Source organism: Cataglyphis hispanica, chromosome 14 (assembly GCF_021464435.1).
Source record: "Cataglyphis hispanica isolate Lineage 1 chromosome 14, ULB_Chis1_1.0, whole genome shotgun sequence".
Lineage (NCBI taxonomy): Eukaryota > Metazoa > Arthropoda > Insecta > Hymenoptera > Formicidae > Cataglyphis > Cataglyphis hispanica.
Window position 1 is genome coordinate 1,617,051 of NC_065967.1, and position 21,154 is coordinate 1,638,204.

The 21,154-nt window shown below is 35.1% G+C and overlaps 3 protein-coding genes across 9 annotated transcripts; 2 read left to right on the forward strand and 1 right to left on the reverse strand.

Moving 5' to 3' along the window:
- Positions 1 to 1,358: 1,358 nt before the first annotated feature.
- On the forward strand, positions 1,359 to 13,251 carry LOC126854582 (protein singed). Of its 2 annotated transcripts, none has more exons than XM_050601484.1 (8): positions 1,359 to 1,707; positions 8,578 to 8,718; positions 9,038 to 9,281; positions 9,486 to 9,619; positions 9,952 to 10,247; positions 10,387 to 10,547; positions 10,649 to 11,119; positions 11,403 to 13,251. In XM_050601484.1, the coding sequence occupies exons 2-8, from the start codon at positions 8,656 to 8,658 to the stop codon at positions 11,606 to 11,608; spliced, it is 1,575 nt and encodes a 524-aa protein (XP_050457441.1). In that variant the 5' UTR covers positions 1,359 to 1,707; positions 8,578 to 8,655; the 3' UTR covers positions 11,609 to 13,251. The 2 variants fall into 2 exon arrangements, with proteins under 2 accessions (XP_050457441.1, XP_050457440.1); XM_050601483.1 differs by having other exon boundaries at positions 8,582 to 8,718.
- Positions 13,249 to 17,716, reverse strand: LOC126854580 (ribonuclease Z, mitochondrial). 6 transcript variants are annotated; one of them, XM_050601470.1, is made up of 7 exons: positions 17,593 to 17,716; positions 16,511 to 16,614; positions 15,628 to 16,372; positions 15,206 to 15,522; positions 14,713 to 15,108; positions 14,280 to 14,623; positions 13,249 to 14,087 (listed from the first exon to the last, which is right to left on the reverse strand). In XM_050601470.1, the coding sequence occupies exons 1-7, from the start codon at positions 17,618 to 17,620 to the stop codon at positions 13,685 to 13,687; spliced, it is 2,337 nt and encodes a 778-aa protein (XP_050457427.1). In that variant the 5' UTR covers positions 17,621 to 17,716; the 3' UTR covers positions 13,249 to 13,684. The 6 variants fall into 6 exon arrangements, with proteins under 6 accessions (XP_050457427.1, XP_050457430.1, XP_050457426.1 ...); XM_050601473.1 differs by lacking the exon at positions 17,593 to 17,716 and adding an exon at positions 17,215 to 17,434; XM_050601469.1 differs by lacking the exon at positions 17,593 to 17,716 and adding an exon at positions 17,215 to 17,433 and having other exon boundaries at positions 16,511 to 17,141.
- A 73-nt stretch (positions 17,717 to 17,789) lies between these two features.
- Positions 17,790 to 21,019, forward strand: LOC126854578 (zinc finger protein 568-like). Its single transcript, XM_050601467.1, has 3 exons — positions 17,790 to 18,009; positions 18,083 to 18,250; positions 18,323 to 21,019. Exons 1-3 carry the CDS (start codon positions 17,827 to 17,829, stop codon positions 20,579 to 20,581), a joined length of 2,610 nt encoding a protein of 869 aa, XP_050457424.1. The 5' UTR covers positions 17,790 to 17,826; the 3' UTR covers positions 20,582 to 21,019.
- Positions 21,020 to 21,154: the final 135 nt, after the last annotated feature.

The following is a 21,154-nucleotide window of genomic DNA, read 5'->3' on the forward strand; positions in this document are numbered from 1 at the left end:
AGCGAAGATTTTTGCGCGGTGAAAAGCCGGTGAGAAATAGAAAAAAAATTTGGCTGTACAAGAGTATTTCCACTGCCGGAGAAAAATGATGAAAATAGAGGAAAAAAAGAATAATGGCTTTAGACGAGATTGAAACTCCGCGCTTAAATGAACGCAAAAGTTCCGTTATAGAAATCGGGGAGATTGAATGGGTCCAGTCAACATAATATTTATAGAAAAGTATGATTATTTATTACAAGAAAGATTTTCAGATTGCGAATTTTTTGATAAATATAAACAAATTATTTTGTTATTTATATCCGCTTTACATTGTATTGTAGCAATGAGCATGATTATTTTATTATAAAAAAAATGCATGTTATGTTTTTAAGCGATTTAATCAAATAATGTAATGAAAAGGATATTTGACGAAAATTCTATATACGATGACATAATGTTCGTAATACGTGCGACTCTCTCTTGATCGAAATAAAGGGTCCACATCGCACTCATTCGCTGACGCGTGGTTTCTCGTATCGATTCCGCGAACGATGTGGACGCGATTCGTGCGCAAAAATAGCGCGAAATTATTATCGCGACGACCGGCGAAAAAACACGGACGAGGTTCACCGCCCCTATACAATAACCGTCGACAGTTCGATGCACGTTTATACCACTCGCACCCAACCCTCTCTTTCTTCCTCCTCTCCTGCACACGCGACTCTCGTCTCGTGCCGAGTCAGCTGCGAGCGATGGGCCCAGACCGGTTTCGCTCGCACCTATCGAACAAGTATGCCACTTGTTCGCGGGAGATTGATGCCTGATCCCTTATTCGTAGCGGTCAGATTAACGACAAGTATCTACCTTGTTGCGATTAATTCGTGCTATTACAGGGTTCTCCGATTATTAAATTGTTGCTGGCAATCGAGCCGTGAATTTATAACCGAGGCGCAAATGTGGGGTCCATTTCTTGGAAGCTGTCACAGCAAGAATTGTCAAACAAGATGGGACGATATTACAGCTAGCTTTTAGCACCAGATAAAAGTCGAGAATCGTTTATATTCGAGAAATGAACGAAGAAAAGAAGACTATAATTCGCGATCTTATAAATAAAAAAATCTTATAATCGAAAAAAAAAATGTTGCAACCTGTATCTTATGACATTGACTTTAATATAGCATGTATTTTTGTGTGCGATGAATGCACACGAGGATGTCATCGCCATCGCTAGAGAGGAGAAAGAAGAAGAGAGAGAGAGAGAGAGAGAGAGAGAGAAAGAGAGATGCGACAGCCGTCAACCCCTACCCTTGCACGCTCCCGCGTCGCCGCGACGGGGCCTGCCTAGGAGCAGGAGCGGTCGTACGTTGTAGGTTGCGTTGTACGGCGGGCCTCAGCTCAGTCAGTAGCGTGACGAGCGTCGATTCGTACGTTCGTTCTTCGTTTCTCGCGCTCTTCTCGCGTGCGTCGCTCTTTTCATTCCGATCGTCCCGTCGTTTTCTCTCGCCCTGTAACTCGCGTATTTCGCCTTCGTCTTCTCTACGCACAATTCGACGTGACCGAGGCGCGGCCGAATCGAATCGCGTCGAGCCGGGACGAGACGCGCGCGCGTGTGTGCCATCGATACGCTCGACAGGACCGGGCGTCAAGAAGCCAACGATCGAGGGAGCAGGACTTCTTCGCGGAGAAAGAGCAAGAAAGAAAGAGAGAGAGAGAGAGAGAAACAGAGAGGTAAGGAGAGAAGCCGGCCTCAGCTTCCTGTCCCTCGTGCTTATCGGCGGAACACGAGGTCGCGAATTCCTGCTGCGGATAAGAGGATGTCGCGTGCGAGCATCCTCTTTTGTCCTTCCCGGTATCCTGCGTACACCCAGCAAACGATATAATATCCTAGCGATCCAGGAAAACTACGACGGAAGACTACGACATTTAGATGCGTCTTTTAAGTGTCTCTGGACAGTTTTTTAGATGGTCTCGCAATATTTTTCGTTCTCTTTACATAGGCGAAGTACTCGAGCTAAAATTATGTAGTAGATAAAAGGTTCAATACCCCTTGACAACAAGGGGCGCGCGAGGGTGTGACGAAGACAAAGCGTTCCTCCGTTCACACACGATGCGAATGACGTAGCCATGTAAAATTCGAGTATTCATACATATAAGTATCGCTGCTAAGTGTCGACCGACTCGAAACGAGCTTCCTCTTCTTCATACCTTTACATATATCTTACGTATCCATTAAATCTGCTTGAAATTAAACAAAGAATAAGATATTTATTTCAATCTCTCTCTCTTAATTCAATTTGGATTGATTGTAACTTGAAAATTATTAGTTTCTCTATATATTTCGTACTTTTATTAAGCATCCGAGTGGATAAAAAAATACCTCCACATTTTTAATAAATTAAAATTAAAATTTACATCAAACATACTCAAAGAATTATTAAAAAAAAAAACAAAGTTCCATTTGCATTTTTAATGTCGGTACGTATCATAGCGGTCCTTGGCTAATCGACCGAGACATTTAAACATTATATATATTATATCTATGATTTATAGAAAAAAGAACGATTAATCTTATCTCGAGATTGTATACCCCGTAATGAAACTGACAGAAAATTCAATTATACGAATATCGTTGTCATTGTGCATGACCCCTACAAGACGATCAGGACTGGTAATCCTCGCGAGAGCTCGTGCAACCTTGAAGGGATCGTCACGGGGGCAGTTCCCATGGAGACCGACCGGGAAGCCCTTCGAGAGGCAGAGCGCTTCGTCGCGCGGCGTGAAAATTCGCTTGTCGACGCGTGGCCTTCACTCTTCGGATATATACCAACTATTTTTATCGACCTTCGCGTGAGGGACGCACCAGCGGGGGAGTGCGTGCCTTTTATTTCGTACGGAAGCACCGAGAACTCGCGAGTGCGTCGGGTGAGTCATCCTAATCGGTCGGTTGCGAGTTCTCGGCTGGTTTTGCCCTGCCAGCTGGGTGGGGTCGGACCCGGTCGAAACGAAAGGGCGCCACCGTATATGACACATCGGTATTCGGAAGAAAAATAATCAGGAAGAGACGGAGAACCAGTCCTCTTCTGTCGAAATTCGAATTTCTCGAGTTCTGGAGACTGCACCGCTTTCTCTTCAATAAAATTCGATAAAATTTCGATAAGACTTGACTCGTTTTGTTCGAGACACACACTCCGCTGACGAATTTATATTACCAACAGCTTATTTTATTTATATATATATATATATATATATATATATATATATATATATAAAAGAGTATTTATTATTATTATTATATATTATTATTATTATTATATATATTATATATATATATATATATATATATATATATATATATATATATATAAAATTAGCGTTTATTTCTAACTACAAAGCCTTGACCGATGAATTGCTCAAATAAAATAGAAACGAAATAAGTTTTTTCTTCGTCAATTCTAGCGTTGGGCCCGCCGCTTAAAACGAGAAGCTTAAAAGTATTTTTACGTCTTAAGTACATTAGCAGATTAAACACGCCCAAGGGGATTCGTTAACGATTTGAAACGCGTGAGAAAGTTATTGTAGAGATCCTTGATAAACTCTTTTATTTGTAGGTAGATAATTACATACATCGCGAGTAAAATCCATGACGCGCATTCACACGCGCATTCTTTTCATTCCGGAGTAAATATTTTCCACGAAACCGAAATTCTATTATAGTAGAATATAGTAAAATAAAAATTGTATTATGAAAAATCCAATTAGTAGTAATCTCAAGAAATTACATTGATAAGAGTCTTTTCATTCATATTTTATATATGTTAAAAAATGATTTGAAGTATTTTCTATTTGTGATTGTGCGTATCTTATTCTTACAGAATAAAATCGGAGATATGAAAAAGAAAAAAATAAATAAAAAATGTTCTCAGTTCTCTGTTTTATATAATTACAGATTTTCTAGATAAAGGGAGACTAAGAAATCACATATAAAATTAAATTCTTAATTTATACATACAATTTATAATGAAAATATATTTTTCTTTCGACGTCTCAGCCGCGATAAATTAAATGCGAAATTTTACATTGACTTGCGTTCAATTGTCGACTAATACAAAGTCTGTATTGTAGTGATAATACCCTGTGTAAGAACGGAAAAAACCAGTATATATCTGGTATAATAAAACAGCTCGTGATGATATAAAAATGGACAACGTCAAGCTTGGCGAATTGCGTTATTCACCATGAGACTAATCGTGGACATTTAAACGCGAGCAATAGAAGATTTATGTACGATTATTTTTTCACCAACGTATCGATTAATTTTAAACATTAAATTATTTACCGTATAATCATTTTAAATTTTAGAATATATTTTATAATTAAAACATTTTATATAATATATATATATATATATATATATATATATATATATATATATATTCATGTATGTATATGTATGCGTGTGTGCGCGCTATTATACTAAATAATGAGAAAAAAATGAATTATTGATCGTTCGATTATTACGGTAACATAAACATCACAACATAATCACTATAATACTTAACCGTTTTATCGCAACGATATAATATCCTTGAAAGTAATACGACAAAAAGGGCACAGTAAGCACGTGCCCTCGTAAGAAATACGAGCACGAGTTTCGCGCTCGTACATATGTCGCATTAATTTCTTGCCGCGATTTTTCGCGTTGCAGTCGCAGCTGCAGCTTTTGAGTGACTCTGCACAAAGGAAGAAGAGAGAAAAAACGCGCACGATATATTATACACGATATTATACACCGAAAGTTCGGTCGCAAAATTATCCGAGAGAAGCGACATTTTATTATTTCTTTCATTAATAATAATAATAAATTAAACAAAATCTTTCGATTTGCATTGTTTCGCTCTAATTGACATGTATTGTCATCTCTCTCGGATTGACATTTGATATCTCTCGGAGGAAACTTACAGCATGACGAGAGTTGCAATGTATTTACAATACTCAATTTTCACGCAACGATACTTTAGCGATAGAGCACCTTGTATATTACGTATAATGAAACATTCTGTATATCGTTGTACGATATACTGTTTGTTTGTATTGTGTTTGTTGTTCCTCGTATCATGCCGCGTCGAACATGACTTGATACGGATCTTGCCTGCGGTTGTGTTATTCGCGCGCATTCTTTTCTTTATTTTATTTTTTTTTTTTTCTTAAATCTTACAGTAATCTCTCGCGTTTCCGACGCATAACGGATTCCGTTGCCAACTCGAATGAAGAGAGAGGCTCGCGTGACTTTATCGCTGCAATCACGTCGGAAGCATAAGTAAATCACTTACGGCTCATATTCGAGCGTAAACACTGCGAATTTTCTCCAATTAGTGTCAATAACTTGAAACGAGAACGCGCGAGTCACGTCGTCCTGTGATTCGGAGGCAGAAGCGGTTAATTAATGTCTAGATATGTCACTGTCCTCTTTTAACACATACGCTAGAGAATTAATACAAATTCTAGCAATAAAAATCGCCCCGTTATTATAAATGAATATAATTATATTTTATATTTTTGTTGTATTTTTAGAAAATATATTTTACACGTTTATTTTACATGTTTATAATAGAATTTTTGTATATGATTGTTTTATATATTTGTGTATTTTCTACTAATTACAATATTTTCACTCAAATATTCTTATCTCTATGAAAGGAAGGATCTTCTTGTACCTTTTGAGCTTCACCTAAAAATACATCAATGGACTAAGACATTTGTATTGAATGATTCTAATATCGTGTTATTAATGAAGAAAAAATATATCCATGATACATAAGAAGGGAAAAGACCGTATGCAGATATATCGATATCCTCGACGATGACCAAGTTCGGCCAAAGACCTGTCTGCGGCTTTTCTTGGACCGATATTTTCATCACACGGCTCGTAAAAGTACGGTAGGATCGTGCCAGATTTATCGTTCTAAATCCGATCGGCGTGCTTGTACTTTTAGATCTCTTTATCGTCGACGACTATTTATTTACTGTTTTATGATGGTCGCGTTGTCCTTTTGCCCTTTCAAAATTTAACGATCTTCTCTGTGGTATTCGATTTATATATACGTAAAATTTAGTAAATTCGGTAAAACTTTAATCGATTAATATTTAATATTTAGTCGGTAGATTGAAAAAAGTTCTCGTTTGATTGCCTCGATCGAGTCGAATTGAACGTGTCAACGCATCTTTACGCTTTAACGCATCGTTGTCCTTGTTCGCTGTCGTTGAAAGTACTTCCGTTCGTGTTCGTGACAGGAAAATTTAAGAGCGATCTTATCTACCGTGTGTTGACAAAGCGACGCCTGCTTTCACTATTGCACCTCTGCAGTGCAGTTTGAATTTTTTGAGAGGGAAATTATTTTGGATTTATGTTAAATCAACTATAAGAAATTGTAAAATTGCAATAGATATTTTAATGATAGAGATGCAGAAGGCGAATTAAGAAAAATTAAAGACACCAAATACACTAAGGTATTTATCGCTATGATAATGTAATCAAATGATTTTATCTTTCAATTCTCAAGTGTAATTCACGTATAATTTTTTATTTGTGTAAGCGATGAAATAATTCTTTAACATACATTGAATGAAAACTTTACAAAGAAATTTTACTTTGCAATTTTAATTGAACTCATTAAATTAAATAAATAATGTATGCCCGTCAAGCTACGGATATCTTGAATATCACGGTCACGTGTCCTCCTAAAGACCAAGGAATTTCTTTTACAAGTTCAAGGACCTCTTCTTCTCCTGTTATTCCTGCTCGTAACGTTTTACGAACGTGTTACGTGGGAATGCTTTAATTCACATACCGTTTTATCGATGGCTCAACATCGCTTTTATGCGCGTCTCGCGTATAATTATATTCGATATGGATTAAGAACTTCAATCGCTGTGCGAAACGAGAGTCCTGTTTCCGATTTACGGTGATTACAGCATTGGTGTGAGTAACCGGTTCAATGACACGCCGCGCATCAAGTTGAACGGCTCATTTACATTTATCTGCCACTTGCAGTAGATGCCTATATGTATATAGGATGTCTCGCATCTAAGCGAATCAACACATTGGTTCTACACGTTCTTTGACGAATTGGAAAGAAATTTTAATGAATCGTAAATTATAAATTAAAAATATAAATCTTTCGACTCTGAGTACATCTATGCCTTTCTACTTTTTTAGGTAAAGATGCAGTAATAAAAGGTTGATACCCTCTTGCATACCCTCTCGAGCATTCTCATTCGACCGATTAAATTAACAGTTACAACGTATGTTACTGGCGAATGTCGATTTAACTGGCACGTTTAACAGGAGTTGATCCCAAGTTGATTGGCGAGAAAATCTCGAGACATATATAAGATTGATTGCGGACAGATATTAATTCAAACAAAATCAAACAGATTTGCATATGCATATGATTTTATCTTATCGTTGTGATATAAATGCTACGAATAAATTATTCCTACGTGAAATGCAACCATTAAAAAAAAACCTTGATATTAATCATGTCAAAGTAGTTGTAATATAAAACAATAAGCAATTTAAAGATTAAAGTCGCAATTGATTTTCATAAATTTTAAGTAAAGTTTCCCTTCCACAATTTATTAAAATTATTAAGTTTGTTAATTTATTTAAAATTTGTTGATTTTTTTAAACTTTGAAAACTTTTATTTACAGAAAACAAAAATTGTAAAAATTTATTAAATTTATATTAAATGTCTTTGCGACCATCTTCTCTCTTTTTTCTTTTCTCATAATTGTTGTGATACGTGTACTAATATCATAGCGACAAAAGACAGAATGTGTTTTTCGACATTATAATTATTACAATAGGAATTATTATAACTGGAAATAAAATTATGATGAAAATAGCTAAAACAGGACGGAATCATAACGGGATGAGACATGCATAAATGAAGCGAGAAGCGCGAAAGGGAGCGCGCTTATCTGGCAAATAATAGCGGTGTTTTGTCTCGCGTTAGTAGACGTTTGCTGGCGATAGCGTTGGGATGAAACTCTCTCTCGAGGATCAATACGCGCAGTGGCGAATTTCTCAATCGGCGCATATGAAGCCTCCCATGCTTCCGTGCTTTCCCCACTGAATGTGACTTACAACGCTCGTGTATCTCGTCAATAACGAATAATATAACATATATATTGTATGTTATTTCAAAGTAATATGATGATTGCGAAAAAATATTCGTATAGTGAAGCTTATCTAAAAAGGAAGGAATAAGTGTATTTGATGTAATAATTAAACTTTAATTAATTGCATACGTAAAACATGAGAATAGATATCCAACGTAATGTAAAACAATTATTTTAGCTTCTTCTGTATTAAATATCATTCAATTAAAATCGATGGGAATAAATTTATAAAATCTCCTTTGATGCTTTTTTAATCGGTGATATAGTTTTATTATTATAATGTAACAAGCTTAAGAATTCTCTTTACTATTATACGGTATTTGAGATAATTATATTTGAATATAACTTGAGATAAGCGGATTTAATGACGCTTTTAATGAACAATGTAATATTATTAATGTGCACATTTGTTTCAGACAGTTGAGAAACTACTTTGAGTAGATTTTATAATTCGAGTAAGAGTGACCGTGAGTTTGTCCAGCTACGTCAGTACGATGCAGAGCAACGGTTCAGAGAATATAGGATCTGAGAACGGTGTCGATAAATCGGGATGGACAGTATGTATATTAATTAATTGAATATATATTAGCTTAATGCAAACTGTTGAATTTATCGAAGTTATATGATACGTTAATGGCATTGAAAAATTTGGACTATCGATATATAATTTTTTCATTTTTTAAAATAAAATTGTCATATTATGTATTAATCAAATAATATATAATATTGTTGATTATAATGATGAAAAAATTATTTTATTATTTAGATTATTATTAATTATATTTGGCAAATTTAACGAACTCCTTAAATCATTTATTTAATAGAAATATAAAATCAGAGAATTATAGTATAATTGATACGTTTTTTCTCCTTCAGGTTGGATTGATAAACGGGAAGTTTAAATATTTAACGGCGGAGACATTCGGTTTTAAGATCAACGCCAATGGTTCGAGTTTGAAAAAGAAACAATTATGGATTCTGGAGGGTAGCGAGCATCAGGTTTTCCTTCGCTCGCACTTGGATCGATATCTAGCAGTCGACCAGTTTGGTAACGTAACATGCGAGAGCGAGGACTCATCAGATCCGGGATGTGCTTTTCAAATACAACTCGCTTCTGATGGTATATATGAGCCTTTACAATCTTTTTTACGCGAATCAGTGTTCTTTATAATCTACTAAAATTGTCTTATTTAATTTATTTTTTCCTAATTAATTACGGATGTTCCGAGAATCAGTTTTGTAACATTCGGTACTTAAAATCGGGACTTCGTAACGAGTAATTAAAATTTATACATATATAAATGTATATTTTGATAAATTCCAGGTAGCGGACGATGGGCGTTGAAGAATATTCAGAGAGGCTATTTCTTAGGCTCGAGCCAAGATGAATTGAAGTGTACCGCTAAGGCTCCAGGAGAGGCGGAGTACTGGCTCGTACATCTTGCCGCCAGACCGCAGGTATATCTTAACAATACCTGTTGCATTTTCAAGTCTTGCAACTCAAGCATTTAAGCAATTATGGATCCGTGGTTTATCTAATCTAGGCATTGCGTTGTATGTACACAATTTTACTAATTATCATATTTTCTAGACCGACTGATTACACAATTTTTGGAGGAACAATTTCCTTAATTTGTTCCTACATTGCTTCATTCTTTTATGATTATATACTACATGGATTTTTGTTCAGAATTAAATTTTCTATAAAATCTCAAAATCTGGCCGGAACGTTTAGACCTACTTTGTATATTAAGAGAATAATTTTAATATTAATTTTCTTAATTTACTAGGTGAATCTTCGATCGGCCGGAAGGAAACGTTTCGCGCATCTGAGTGCGACTCAAGATGAGATCCATGTGGACGCGCCGGTGCCCTGGGGTGAGGACACTTTATTCACGTTGGAATTTCGTCCAGCGACTATGAGCGACGATGATAGTCACAAGGATCGTGCTAAGTCTGAAGGTGGTCATTACGCGCTGCATACGTGCAATAATAAATATCTCGCACGTGACGGCAAACTGTTGGACGCTTGCACGCGAGACTGTTTGTACGCTGCGGAATTCCACGCCGGTCTTCTCGCCCTTCGGTACGTAAATAAAGCTATTTAATATTAATTAGCAATCATTTCGTTGGACTTCCTGTATAATTGTTTGCACGCATAAAAAGATACAATAATCACTATAAGATGCGAGATAATGTTAATTAAACATTTTGATATCTCGCAGCGATATACACGGCGCATATTTGGCACCGATTGGTAGTAAGGCTGTTCTAAAATCGAGATCAACGACCGTTACACGCGACGAACTTTTCTCTTTAGAAGAATCTCTGCCACAGGCGTCATTCGTCGCGGCGTTGAACCAGCGATACGTTTCCGTGAAGCAAGGTAAGTTTCTGAACTTATGAGATTCCTTGTTCATAAAAATGCGAATTTATTTATTATTAGGAGAATTACTTACTAAAGATTGATATCTCGATTTTTATTAGGCGTTGATGTGACGGCCAATCAGGACGAGATCTCCGGCCATGAAACATTCCAGTTGGAGTTTGATCGAGTGACAAAACGATGGTACGTACGAACGATGCAGGATCGTTACTGGACCCTGGAAGCTGGCGGTGGTATTCAGGCATCCGATCACAAGCGGTCGTCGAACGCATTGTTCGATTTGGCGTGGCAATCAAACGATGGCACGGTCGCATTGCGCGCAAATAATGGCAAGTTTCTGGCGACCAAGCGATCCGGTCATCTTTATGCGAACGCCGACTCGCTGAACGGTAATGACTCCGACGCTGCCAAGTACTACTTTTACCTGATGAATCGGCCTGTGCTGGTGCTGCGATGCGAACAGGGTTTTGTCGGGCCCAAAAGCGCGGCCAGTATCAAGCTTGAGTGCAACAAGGCCATTTACGAGACGATACGCGTCGAACGATGCGAACGCGGTGTAGTCAGATTTAAAGGTAATTTCTTTTTTTCTTTATATAATTTATTAATTCCCACGTTAATCAATTGAATTAATTTCTCTTGAAAATTTTAAATATATATTTCATAATATAATATAAATATATATGATATATGGCAGAGTCTCTCTCAACTAATTTAATGAGATATATATAGTCAAATATAACATAATATAATGATATAATGGCTAATTTTATCATTGAAAGCAGAATATCTTTGCACTTACCTCCAGATTATGATTACTTGATTTGAATTTATCGATTTATTCATCATAATAAATAGGACAAAACGGGAAGTATTGGCATGCGGATAGCGAAGGAGTGACCGTAGATTCGGACATGCCATCCGACGGTTTTTACCTGGAGTTGCGCGAGCCGTCACGGATCTGCATCAAATGCGTGGATGGCCGGTATCTCACCGCGGGCAAGAACGGCGCGTTGCGTTTAGGCGAGTCGGACTATGAGTCCGCCACGAAATGGGAGTTCTAATGCGGGCAATATATATAATAACGTAAAAAAACGTGCAACGAGCAAGATTTATACTCCACTGCCTCCTCAGCTTTGGTCGTAACTCGCACAATATCATATTCTTCGAATAACAGTGATAAAAGATTCGCAATTTGGACTAATTCCTCTGCGGCGTACTTAATTAATCGAGCATACCGCGTCGAGCAATCAGCATAGAGTTAACAGTTCACAATGTATTGACATACGATTTTCTTGTTTCCGATCTTGGTACAACGTTTCGTCAGTCCGCAATATATTCCAAACTGACGTGATAAACGATTTATCCAAAAATCCAAGACCGGCTTGAATACTTTTATAACTATCTAGGATCTATTTTATACGTAACACACAAACTTTTATACCTGTATATTGTAAGTATAACTTACTACGTTGCGAGTTCAATATTATACTAACTTAAACATACTTTTTCTTCTGTACTATTCCTGTACTGCATTTTTTATTACAAATAATTTTTATTACAAAACTTGGTAATGAATGTTATTATATTTACTTATTTTATATTAATGTGTTTTGTAATAAGTTGTAATGTAAATCAATATGAAAAAAAGGAAAAAGAGGAAATATATAGATTTTTCTTTCTGCTCGCAGCGTGGTAATAATTTTTTTTTTTGCTACAGTTACGAGCATTTTACATTTTACTCATTAAGCGAAATTTGAATGAATATAAATATATTCTTAAAGACACATTTGAAAGAGAGCCAAATCCAACAAGTCGACCAATATTCGCGATCACTTCCTGATCGATTCAATATCGATTTCACATTTCACAGTTTCCATTACCAAAATACATCCGTTACGATCGTAAGTTAGACAAAGCGCATTTAATGAAACACACACAGAAGAGTTTTGCTATATTCTCTTCATATGCTTCATACACTTATACTAGCCAACCGCGTATATTTAATAAAATAAAGCCAAAACTAATAAGGCTTGGTGATGGAAAGATTTGCAGTAGCATATAGATTCACGTTTTTGTTCGCTTTTTTACGTTTATTGAGAACGATACACTTCGACGGGTATCACGCGTTTTTAGTAATAAGATAGATTTAATCTTTTTCACTTTTCGTAACAATGTGCAAATTGGCGGAGATTCGCCTATGTTATATATTTCATGTTTTACGAAATTCCTATATAGTACTATATCGAATAGAATTGTATGAGATACGAGAATAGATATGTCAGATAGATTATTTTGAAAGACATTGAAATCAGTCTCGTGTAAATATATACGTTTGCCTCTTCAACACATTGTTGTTTTACAATCGTAATATATATTATCTACGCCTCGCACCACTTAATTTTATATGTTACGAGAACGGAACGCGTATTTTTATGACGCGAAATGTATGAAAACAGTGATCGTTGAGTATTTTATACTTTGGATAAGATGTGTCAATAAAATATATATCTTAATCCATCACGATGACACACATTGAGTGTCGCGCATACACACACACACACACACACATACACACTCAACTCCTTTATATACTTATGTAAGCGGCAATCTCTTTTACTACTTTTTCACAGTAGAAATGCATTAAGAATAATGGATGTAATAAATTAAAGGATATAATAAAAAAATTTTTTATTGATCAGGATTATTTTAACTGATTTGAATTGTTTATTCAACCAGACGTAATTCTTTTCACAAACTGATATTGTATATATTATACAATACTATATACAGAATGATATAAAGAACTCACTATTACATCTATTGTATTCAATTTTAGTAACATATTTTCTAAAACAAAAATATTATATTTTCTCCCACATAAAAATATTATAAGAAATACATTAACGGTATCATTTTTTATTTACAGAGATTTCAATTTGGAAGATTTATTTTATATGTTAAAAATTAAAGAAATGCAGGTAAAAAAATTTTATTTCTCCGTTGTTATGCAACATTTATTAAATATTTGTTAAAAATATTGATTTTTAATCAGCAACAGAGAACAATCGGATACTATTAAGACGAAAGTAGCAATTATGGTTATCACAATTTTTGTGTGTTATCGCTTAAAATATTTATTATAAGTTTAGTGCCGTTCGATTACGTTTAGCAGCTCGTTCCTCTATTTCCGTAAAATGTTTAATGAACATCAATTTTAATGTCGGGTACATTAAAGGCAAAAGCGGCAGTTGCGACAGATTGATGTGCATATTATCATATGCAATACCTACATTTTTTAATTTAGAGCTATTCTCGTCATCGTTGGGTAAGGGAGGTATCACTGGGTAACGTTGACTAAAATGCGTTAACAGCGTGAACTTCGATCTCATTTGTTCACCTGCCTGTATGGCTTGCGAGGTAGTCGAATGTAACTTCATTTCTGCTTCTTTCAATAGATCGTCCTCCATCGTCGCTTCGTGAATCAATAGATCGCAATCTTGACCAAGTTTCACAAGATTCTCGCAAGGCATAGTGTCACCACTGAAAATATAAAATATTGTCAACAAATATGAACCAATAAAATATTGTTGGTTCATATTTATCACATTAAAGTAAAGAGCATATATTTCAAATTGAATTACAAAATAGATCAAAAATCCATTGCATATAGTCAAATTTATGTTAATCAATACTGTATATGAAAAAATTTATAAAAAATTATTATGTATATACCTGTATACTATTTTCTTCCCATTATGAAGTGTCACAGAAATACCGAAAGAATGAGGACAATGCTTGACATATGTCGTTTTCACAGCTTGTACATTTAACGTTTTGTACATATTTTTGTATTTATGCTCTGCCGGGTTATGTATGTCCATGAAGAACTCGTTGTTCGGAATTAACGTAATTTGATGCAAAATAGGTTCGAAACGTTTATGATAAAACCGCAACCACATAGCGATATATGCCGGCGCAAACAGATACAAAGAATCTTGTGTGATTTTTTCCCTTCCTTTCAAAAAACCGATCAATCCAATATGATGATCAGCATGAGGATGTGATATATATACTGCCTAAAATATAATTTATGTAAGCGTTAACAACGTTACAAAAGTCACTATCTATTATTGCAAAATTACGAAGTATAGAAACATTAACATACCTTGATCGTTTTTATGATGTTAGCCATCTTGTATTTTCCATAGATTTTCGCAATCTGTCCAAATGTGCCTTCACCACAATCTAATAACATACTATGATTTTTATCCACTCGTAGGAGTATACCGCTCGTATTTCTGACTTTACTCGGAACGCTAGAACCAGTGCCTAACATAATGATTTTTGGATATTCCTTTCTAATAGATAACTTTTCCGTTTGAATATTGATGTTTGTTTGTAGCTCTTTCAACATTTCTGAAAAACCTTCGATTTCGAAAACCTCTTTTATGTATTCCTCTGGATGCAACAATACTTCATTGTTTGTATCAAATTTCAGTTCTGGTTGTAAATGGACAATGTGATTTGTTCTGGAACGATGTATGCTGAATAGATCGTTCGGCTAAGAGAAGAAAAATTTGTATTTGCAGCAATATATAAAAAAATATTTAGATACTTCCAAGATCAAGAGAAACTTTGATATGTCTCATACATCTTACCTGTGTTTTCTTTTGAAAGCTTTTTTCGTTTAAGAGGGGAAATATTTCAGAGTGCAACATATGAAGTTTGTGCTGTTGCCTATGAATCGCTTCAGTGCCCATGCATCCATTCTCCTCGTTCACTACTATGTGATGTGTGTTACGATCAAATTTGATCATCCAGTCTATATAACGAGGGTCATCCATCACCTTTTGAGGTGTGAAATGAACAATGCAAAACGGTGTATCATTCTCATTTGACATTGTTGTGTGATGTCGCGCAAAGGCAGGTTGATTTATAAAGGATTCTAAATAATCTTCCGATGGGCATTCTACAACTATAATGTAAACAAATAAAATGTAAGAAAAAGTATAAGAAATTTGTTGTTTAACATAAACACCTAAATGTTTGTCAATCGTTTCAAAACAGTTTGCCAACATACTTAAGAAAATAGGACCTGGCGTCGTCGGGGAGCAGACATCTGTACTCAGAACGACTGTACCATCAGGAAGAGTAATATCTTTGCCAGCTTTGAGCTGACCAAGCAAAGGGCCAGGTTTCACACCCTTTTCCACACATTTTTCCAAAGATAATGTGCCTGCTCGAGGATACAATCTACAAATATAGGACATTGCACTAGATATCCTTGTGCTATCAGATTTTTCTTCAACCTTTTGTGTTTTTCTCTCCTTCTCTACTGTATTATTAAATATTCGTTTGCCATTAGAATTGGTTGTATAGTTATAATAATTGATATTATTGATCACTTCTTCTCTTACATCTATAGTCTCTTTCTCTTGTGCACTTGATTTCAAAATGGGAACGTATGATACAGACATTACTGAATCTGTATATGGCTCTGATTCGTCACACTTTGCTTCATGAATCTTCAAAGCATGCAACATCACAAATTTCTTGATTGCATCAAATATTTCTATAGTTCCTTTAGGGGCGTGTACATTAATTTTTGGCACTCCAGCATCTTGTATCGTTAAGAGCATTCCTGGCATGCCACCTAAGTTATTCCACGATGTCGATGTTACAAATATGTGTTCCAATTTTGTTAATCTATATTTATGTTCATGTGCTAACCTCTGTGTTCCCTCCCCGCAATTAAAAATATAACTAGTATGACCTGCTGTTAAGTAAACACATTTTGGTGCACCATAAGCTCCACTTCCTAGAATCTACAAATAAATTTATCTGTTATATTAATCGATATTAAATATTGAATGATAACTTCAAGGAATATATTCTTATTCAAAAGTCTAACAAATTTTTCAAATATTTATTTTTTATTATATCATTATCAATGTAATACTAACCTGTAGTGACACATTTGCATTGCCAAGATATTTTAAAGATTTTTCTTTATGTTTTTGCCTCGTTCTTTGCATACTGAGCACGTGTGTAGAAGAGCGCGGCATGGCTGTATAATATTTATAACAATTTTGTTGTAATTTGTGATTTTTTATAAAGAGTGATAGCAACGTGTGATAGTTCACATGATACACGGACGAGATTATTTTGGACTTCATTCGTTTGACTTTTTGTTATCGCGCTAAAACATTCGTCAGTAGGCGCTAAATAAGTTACTCGGATGCGTGTATATATTGTTCAAGCATGAAATCTGATGCAATACTCATTTAACCTTCTCGCACATTCAACCAGCTATCTCACGTTAGAGTCAGATCGTGGAATTTTTAAACACGTGCGTATATGCGCATGCGCAGTAATTCGTAGTATTAACTGATAGAGTATAATAATAGTTGCTTTCCATTTACTCAAAACTTTAATCAAAACTCAGATAATTCTCACTTATGACGTTATAACTCAGTTGAATGCAGGTTCCTTTTGATGCTGAGAAAATGAGATTCAACTGAGCTTCTGCACACGATCGAGACCATATGCTTTAGTGAGTCTAATAGTCTCACATACAAAAGTAAGGTTATGAACCTGCAATATCACTTGCGCGTTCCTTTTACTCAATGAACAATTGACATTTTATCTGAGTGTAAAATATACTCACATAACTGAGTGACTCAGTATCACTTGAGTGCAAATGAAAAGCAACTAATGTAATATAATATATTTTACTGAAATAATTCATATCGTTAGACCTAGCACAATAATAATTGTAACAAAAATTAAAAATAACAAAAATACCATTTCATTGTCTTTTCTATAATAAAATAAACCGAATAAACCGAATTGGACAAAATTTATTGGATAAAAGTTGACAAATTTTTGATAAGCTGACAGTTTTTTGAACGCACTCTTGATGACATGACATCGTTAAAGAATAAAGCAAGCGCTGGAAAGTGCTAATATTTTTATAAAATTGAAAAAAAAGATTGTAATAATAACTTTAATATTAATTGGGTATTAAATAGACGTAAACTCTTACGAGCTTTATATACTTCATTCACGCGCATGCGTGAAAAGCCTGGCCTGCTTGACACATTGAAGAAAACAGTGAGATGCGTGCGAATGTATGACAGTGCGTGTGCGATCAACGTTTCCAATTTGAGAATGGAATCGTATCGAAAATCATCGCTCTTGGAAAATCATTGACGCGAATTTAGAATGATTTAACGCTCGCGTTTTTCCGAAAAGGACGAAAGGAAAAATTTGCACAACGATGTCGATGCAAGACGACGACGAAATGTCGGCGCGGACAAATCAGGACACCAGTCTCTGTCGCGTCTGTCTGACTATGAATCATTGCAACCAGTGCATCTTTCGCAAAAATTGGAACGATCCAGATAGTACGGATACATCCGAACTTCTCTCGAAAAAACTGCAATTGTGCGGCGGGGTGGAGGTTTGTTTTTTATACCACTCGACATTTGTATTTATTTTTTACATGCACAAAGTATAAGGTGATTTTTATCTAGGTTCAGGAAGATGATGGTTTGCCTTCTAGCATCTGTACCAAGTGTGAAAAAAAAATTAATATTGCTTACGAATTGAGGGAACAGTGCCAGAAAGCAGATAAGGAGCTTAGAAAGCTCTATGGAATAACACTGCGCACAAATATTATTAGCAACTTTATTCTTACAAAAGTAGTTTATATTTTTATATAAATAAAATATTTTCAACATTATTGAAGCTATTGATTATATTTCTTTTTGCAGGATCAATGTTGTCAAACTGAGCAATCTTTTAATCTGGATACAATCAAATTAGAGGACAATAAAGAATTAAATATGGATAATAGAGATAATATAGAGAAGAATATCTTTATGACAGAATCAAAGAATATTATGAAACATGAACAACCAGATAGTTTTAATCAAACAGAAAATATTTTAGTAGATAATGTACCAGACTTAGATTGTGTTAATAAATGTAAACAACATGATAAAATAATTATAAAGGAAGTTCATAGAACGAGAAGACTAACTATGTTCAAAAGAGTTACATCTATGGAGAATTTGAAGAATCATAAAGAAAGACAGAGAAGATATATCAAAAAGAACGCAACTGTTAAACGAGATATCACCAATAGTGAGTATCAAACAAACACGAAAAATATTGATAAAAAGGATACTATGTCAGAATTTGAATTGCGATATAAATGTCCAAAATGTGATAGATTTTATTCCAGTAAAAGGTCTTTAGATAAACATACATTGACTCATGATGATAAAGAGTTCAAATGTGATAACTGTGATAAGCAATTTTTCTGTTTGGATAAACTGCATAAGCATTTTAATCTGCACAAAACGAAGGAAAAATCAGAACCAGTGTTTTGCAGAATCTGCAATAAAAGATTTAGAAAAACTGATACTATGGTTAGACATTTGAATGTCCACAAGAGAGCAAATCCTAAGGAAGTTTTCTCTATATTAAAAGAAATTCGAGACAAAAGAAAATTAGAAAATAATATAGAGTATTCCGAAATGTCACTTCATGTCATTGTCAATAAGGATGAAGAAATAGTACATGAAGAAAAATCACAAAGCGTAAAAGATAGCATGAGAGAATTAAGAAAACGTAACGCAAAAAATGAGCAGAGAGATTTGTTAAATAGCGATTCAAGTAATGACAAATTTATGTCTTTTGACGATACATTGCTCTTTGACTGTAGATATTGCAGCAAGCACTTTACTAATGAAAAAAGTCTTCAACGTCATCAGTCAGTGCATAAAAAATTTATTTGTAGCGTTTGCAACATGAAATTTTTTCGACAGGATAGGCTTAAGAGTCATATGGATCGGTATGGTCATGATGAGAACAAAACATGTTCAGAGCCGCAGAAACCACCTGACGATAAATCAGCCATTAAGCTTATAAACAGTTGGATCAGGGAAGAATTGGATTCCGATAACGAAGGTAAGGGTTTTCCCTGTAAGATCTGTGGAAAATCGTACGATACAAAAAAATCTTTATTAAAACATCAAATGAAAATACACGGCGGACAAGACGAATATTGCGCAAATTGTGGTGCAAGCAGTGTTTGTATTTGCGCGGATAAGGACAAAGATCAGGAAAAGAATAACGAAAAATTGAAGCTGTACACATGCGAGGAATGTAACAAGTCGTTCGAGAAAGAAATCAAATTGCAGAGGCATTTGCGAATTCACGAGCGCGCCAAGGAGCAGCAGGACACGAATTTCAAACGTTTTCTCTGTCACATATGTAGCAAAACGTTTCGGCAAAATACTGGTCTTATGTTTCATATGAGAACGCACACGGGATACAAGCCGCACGTGTGCAAGTACTGCGGCCGTGGTTTCACGTCCAACTCGAATTGCATCAATCATGAGAGAACTCATACGGGCGATCGGCCATTTGTCTGTCAATATTGCAGTGCGGCGTTTGCCAAATCATGCACCCTCAAGGCTCACATCACCACGCATACTGGCGAGGCGAATTACCATTGTAAGACCTGCGGTAAATCATTTCGCCGACTGAAGTATCTGAAGGAGCATAGATTCACGCACACAGGCGAGAAACCGTACGCATGCAAGATCTGTGGCACGGCTTACAGTCATTCCGGCAGTTTGTTTGTGCACGAGAAAAAGTGTAAGGCGCAGTATAGCAATTATCAATCGGAAACCGTGCAAAACGCGCAGCAACAAACTATTTACTGCGGCCAGTCGCCCCAGACGACCATTTCCAGCGGCATTTCTTCAGTTACGTCTTCTTCCTCGGTTATTGCGCCCATCATCATGACCACATTGCCTCAAGCTCATCTAAATGTCATCAACAGCACTCTGAATGTACAGACGAACAAGGATTACATGGACGATATTCAGCGAATAAACGCGCATGAAACGAGTACAGCGACTACGGTTGTCTCATCGGGTTTGCAATCAAACAATGACATTTCCGAAATGAGTTCCACTGTGAGGAGCTTTGCCATTATTGGGCAAATGTTTCATACATAAAGGAAAACAAGAAATGCAAATTAAAACTCTACTGTGATAAATATCTTTTTTTTTTTAATGAGATTTTTGGAAGGTAGTATAACTCATATTTTACATGCAGATATTCATATCTTAATCTTTGAATATAATCACATATTGAGTTTTCTCTTTCATAATTAACATTATGATAAATATATCTTGTGTATCATTATGATATAAGGAAAATAGGTGTGTATATTTATATATAGAATGTATATTTATATTTTATAATTATTAGGGATTTTTATTATATAGAATTTTTACAGCAGAATTTTTATTAACGATATTCTTATATATCGAGTTTTTATATATACATATTTGAAATATTTGATGGTATACGTTATATCATTTATTAATGTTTTAATTATCACATTGTTATCATTATACATATGACCATATACATATGCTAATAGCTCATCTATTGAATAAAATAAAGTCCTGTGAAACAATGTTAAATTTTTACGCGTTTTGTTTTATATTATGAAAATCAGTTTTACATGAATTTTATAAAAAAAAAAGATATATGTTCTCTTTTTCTACTGTGATAATAGCATC

Bases quoted from the DNA above. Each gene is read 5' to 3' on its own strand.
- LOC126854582 (XM_050601484.1), top strand. From the start codon at position 8,656: ATGCAGAGCAACGGTTCAGAGAATATAGGATCTGAGAACGGTGTCGAT. The intron at 9,620-9,951 runs GTATATCTTAAC...TTAATTTACTAG, and splicing joins ATCTTGCCGCCAGACCGCAG to GTGAATCTTCGATCGGCCGG. The intron at 11,120-11,402 runs GTAATTTCTTTT...CATAATAAATAG, and splicing joins CGGTGTAGTCAGATTTAAAG to GACAAAACGGGAAGTATTGG.
- LOC126854580 (XM_050601469.1), bottom strand. From the start codon at position 16,723: ATGAAGTCCAAAATAATCTCGTCCGTGTATCATGTGAACTATCACACG. The intron at 15,523-15,627 runs GTATGTTGGCAA...TTTACATTATAG, and splicing joins GCCAGGTCCTATTTTCTTAA to TTGTAGAATGCCCATCGGAA. The intron at 15,109-15,205 runs GTAAGATGTATG...TTCTTCTCTTAG, and splicing joins GCTTTCAAAAGAAAACACAG to CCGAACGATCTATTCAGCAT.
- LOC126854578 (XM_050601467.1), top strand. From the start codon at position 17,827: ATGTCGATGCAAGACGACGACGAAATGTCGGCGCGGACAAATCAGGAC. The intron at 18,010-18,082 runs GTTTGTTTTTTA...ATTTTTATCTAG, and splicing joins AATTGTGCGGCGGGGTGGAG to GTTCAGGAAGATGATGGTTT. The intron at 18,251-18,322 runs GTAGTTTATATT...TTCTTTTTGCAG, and splicing joins GCAACTTTATTCTTACAAAA to GATCAATGTTGTCAAACTGA.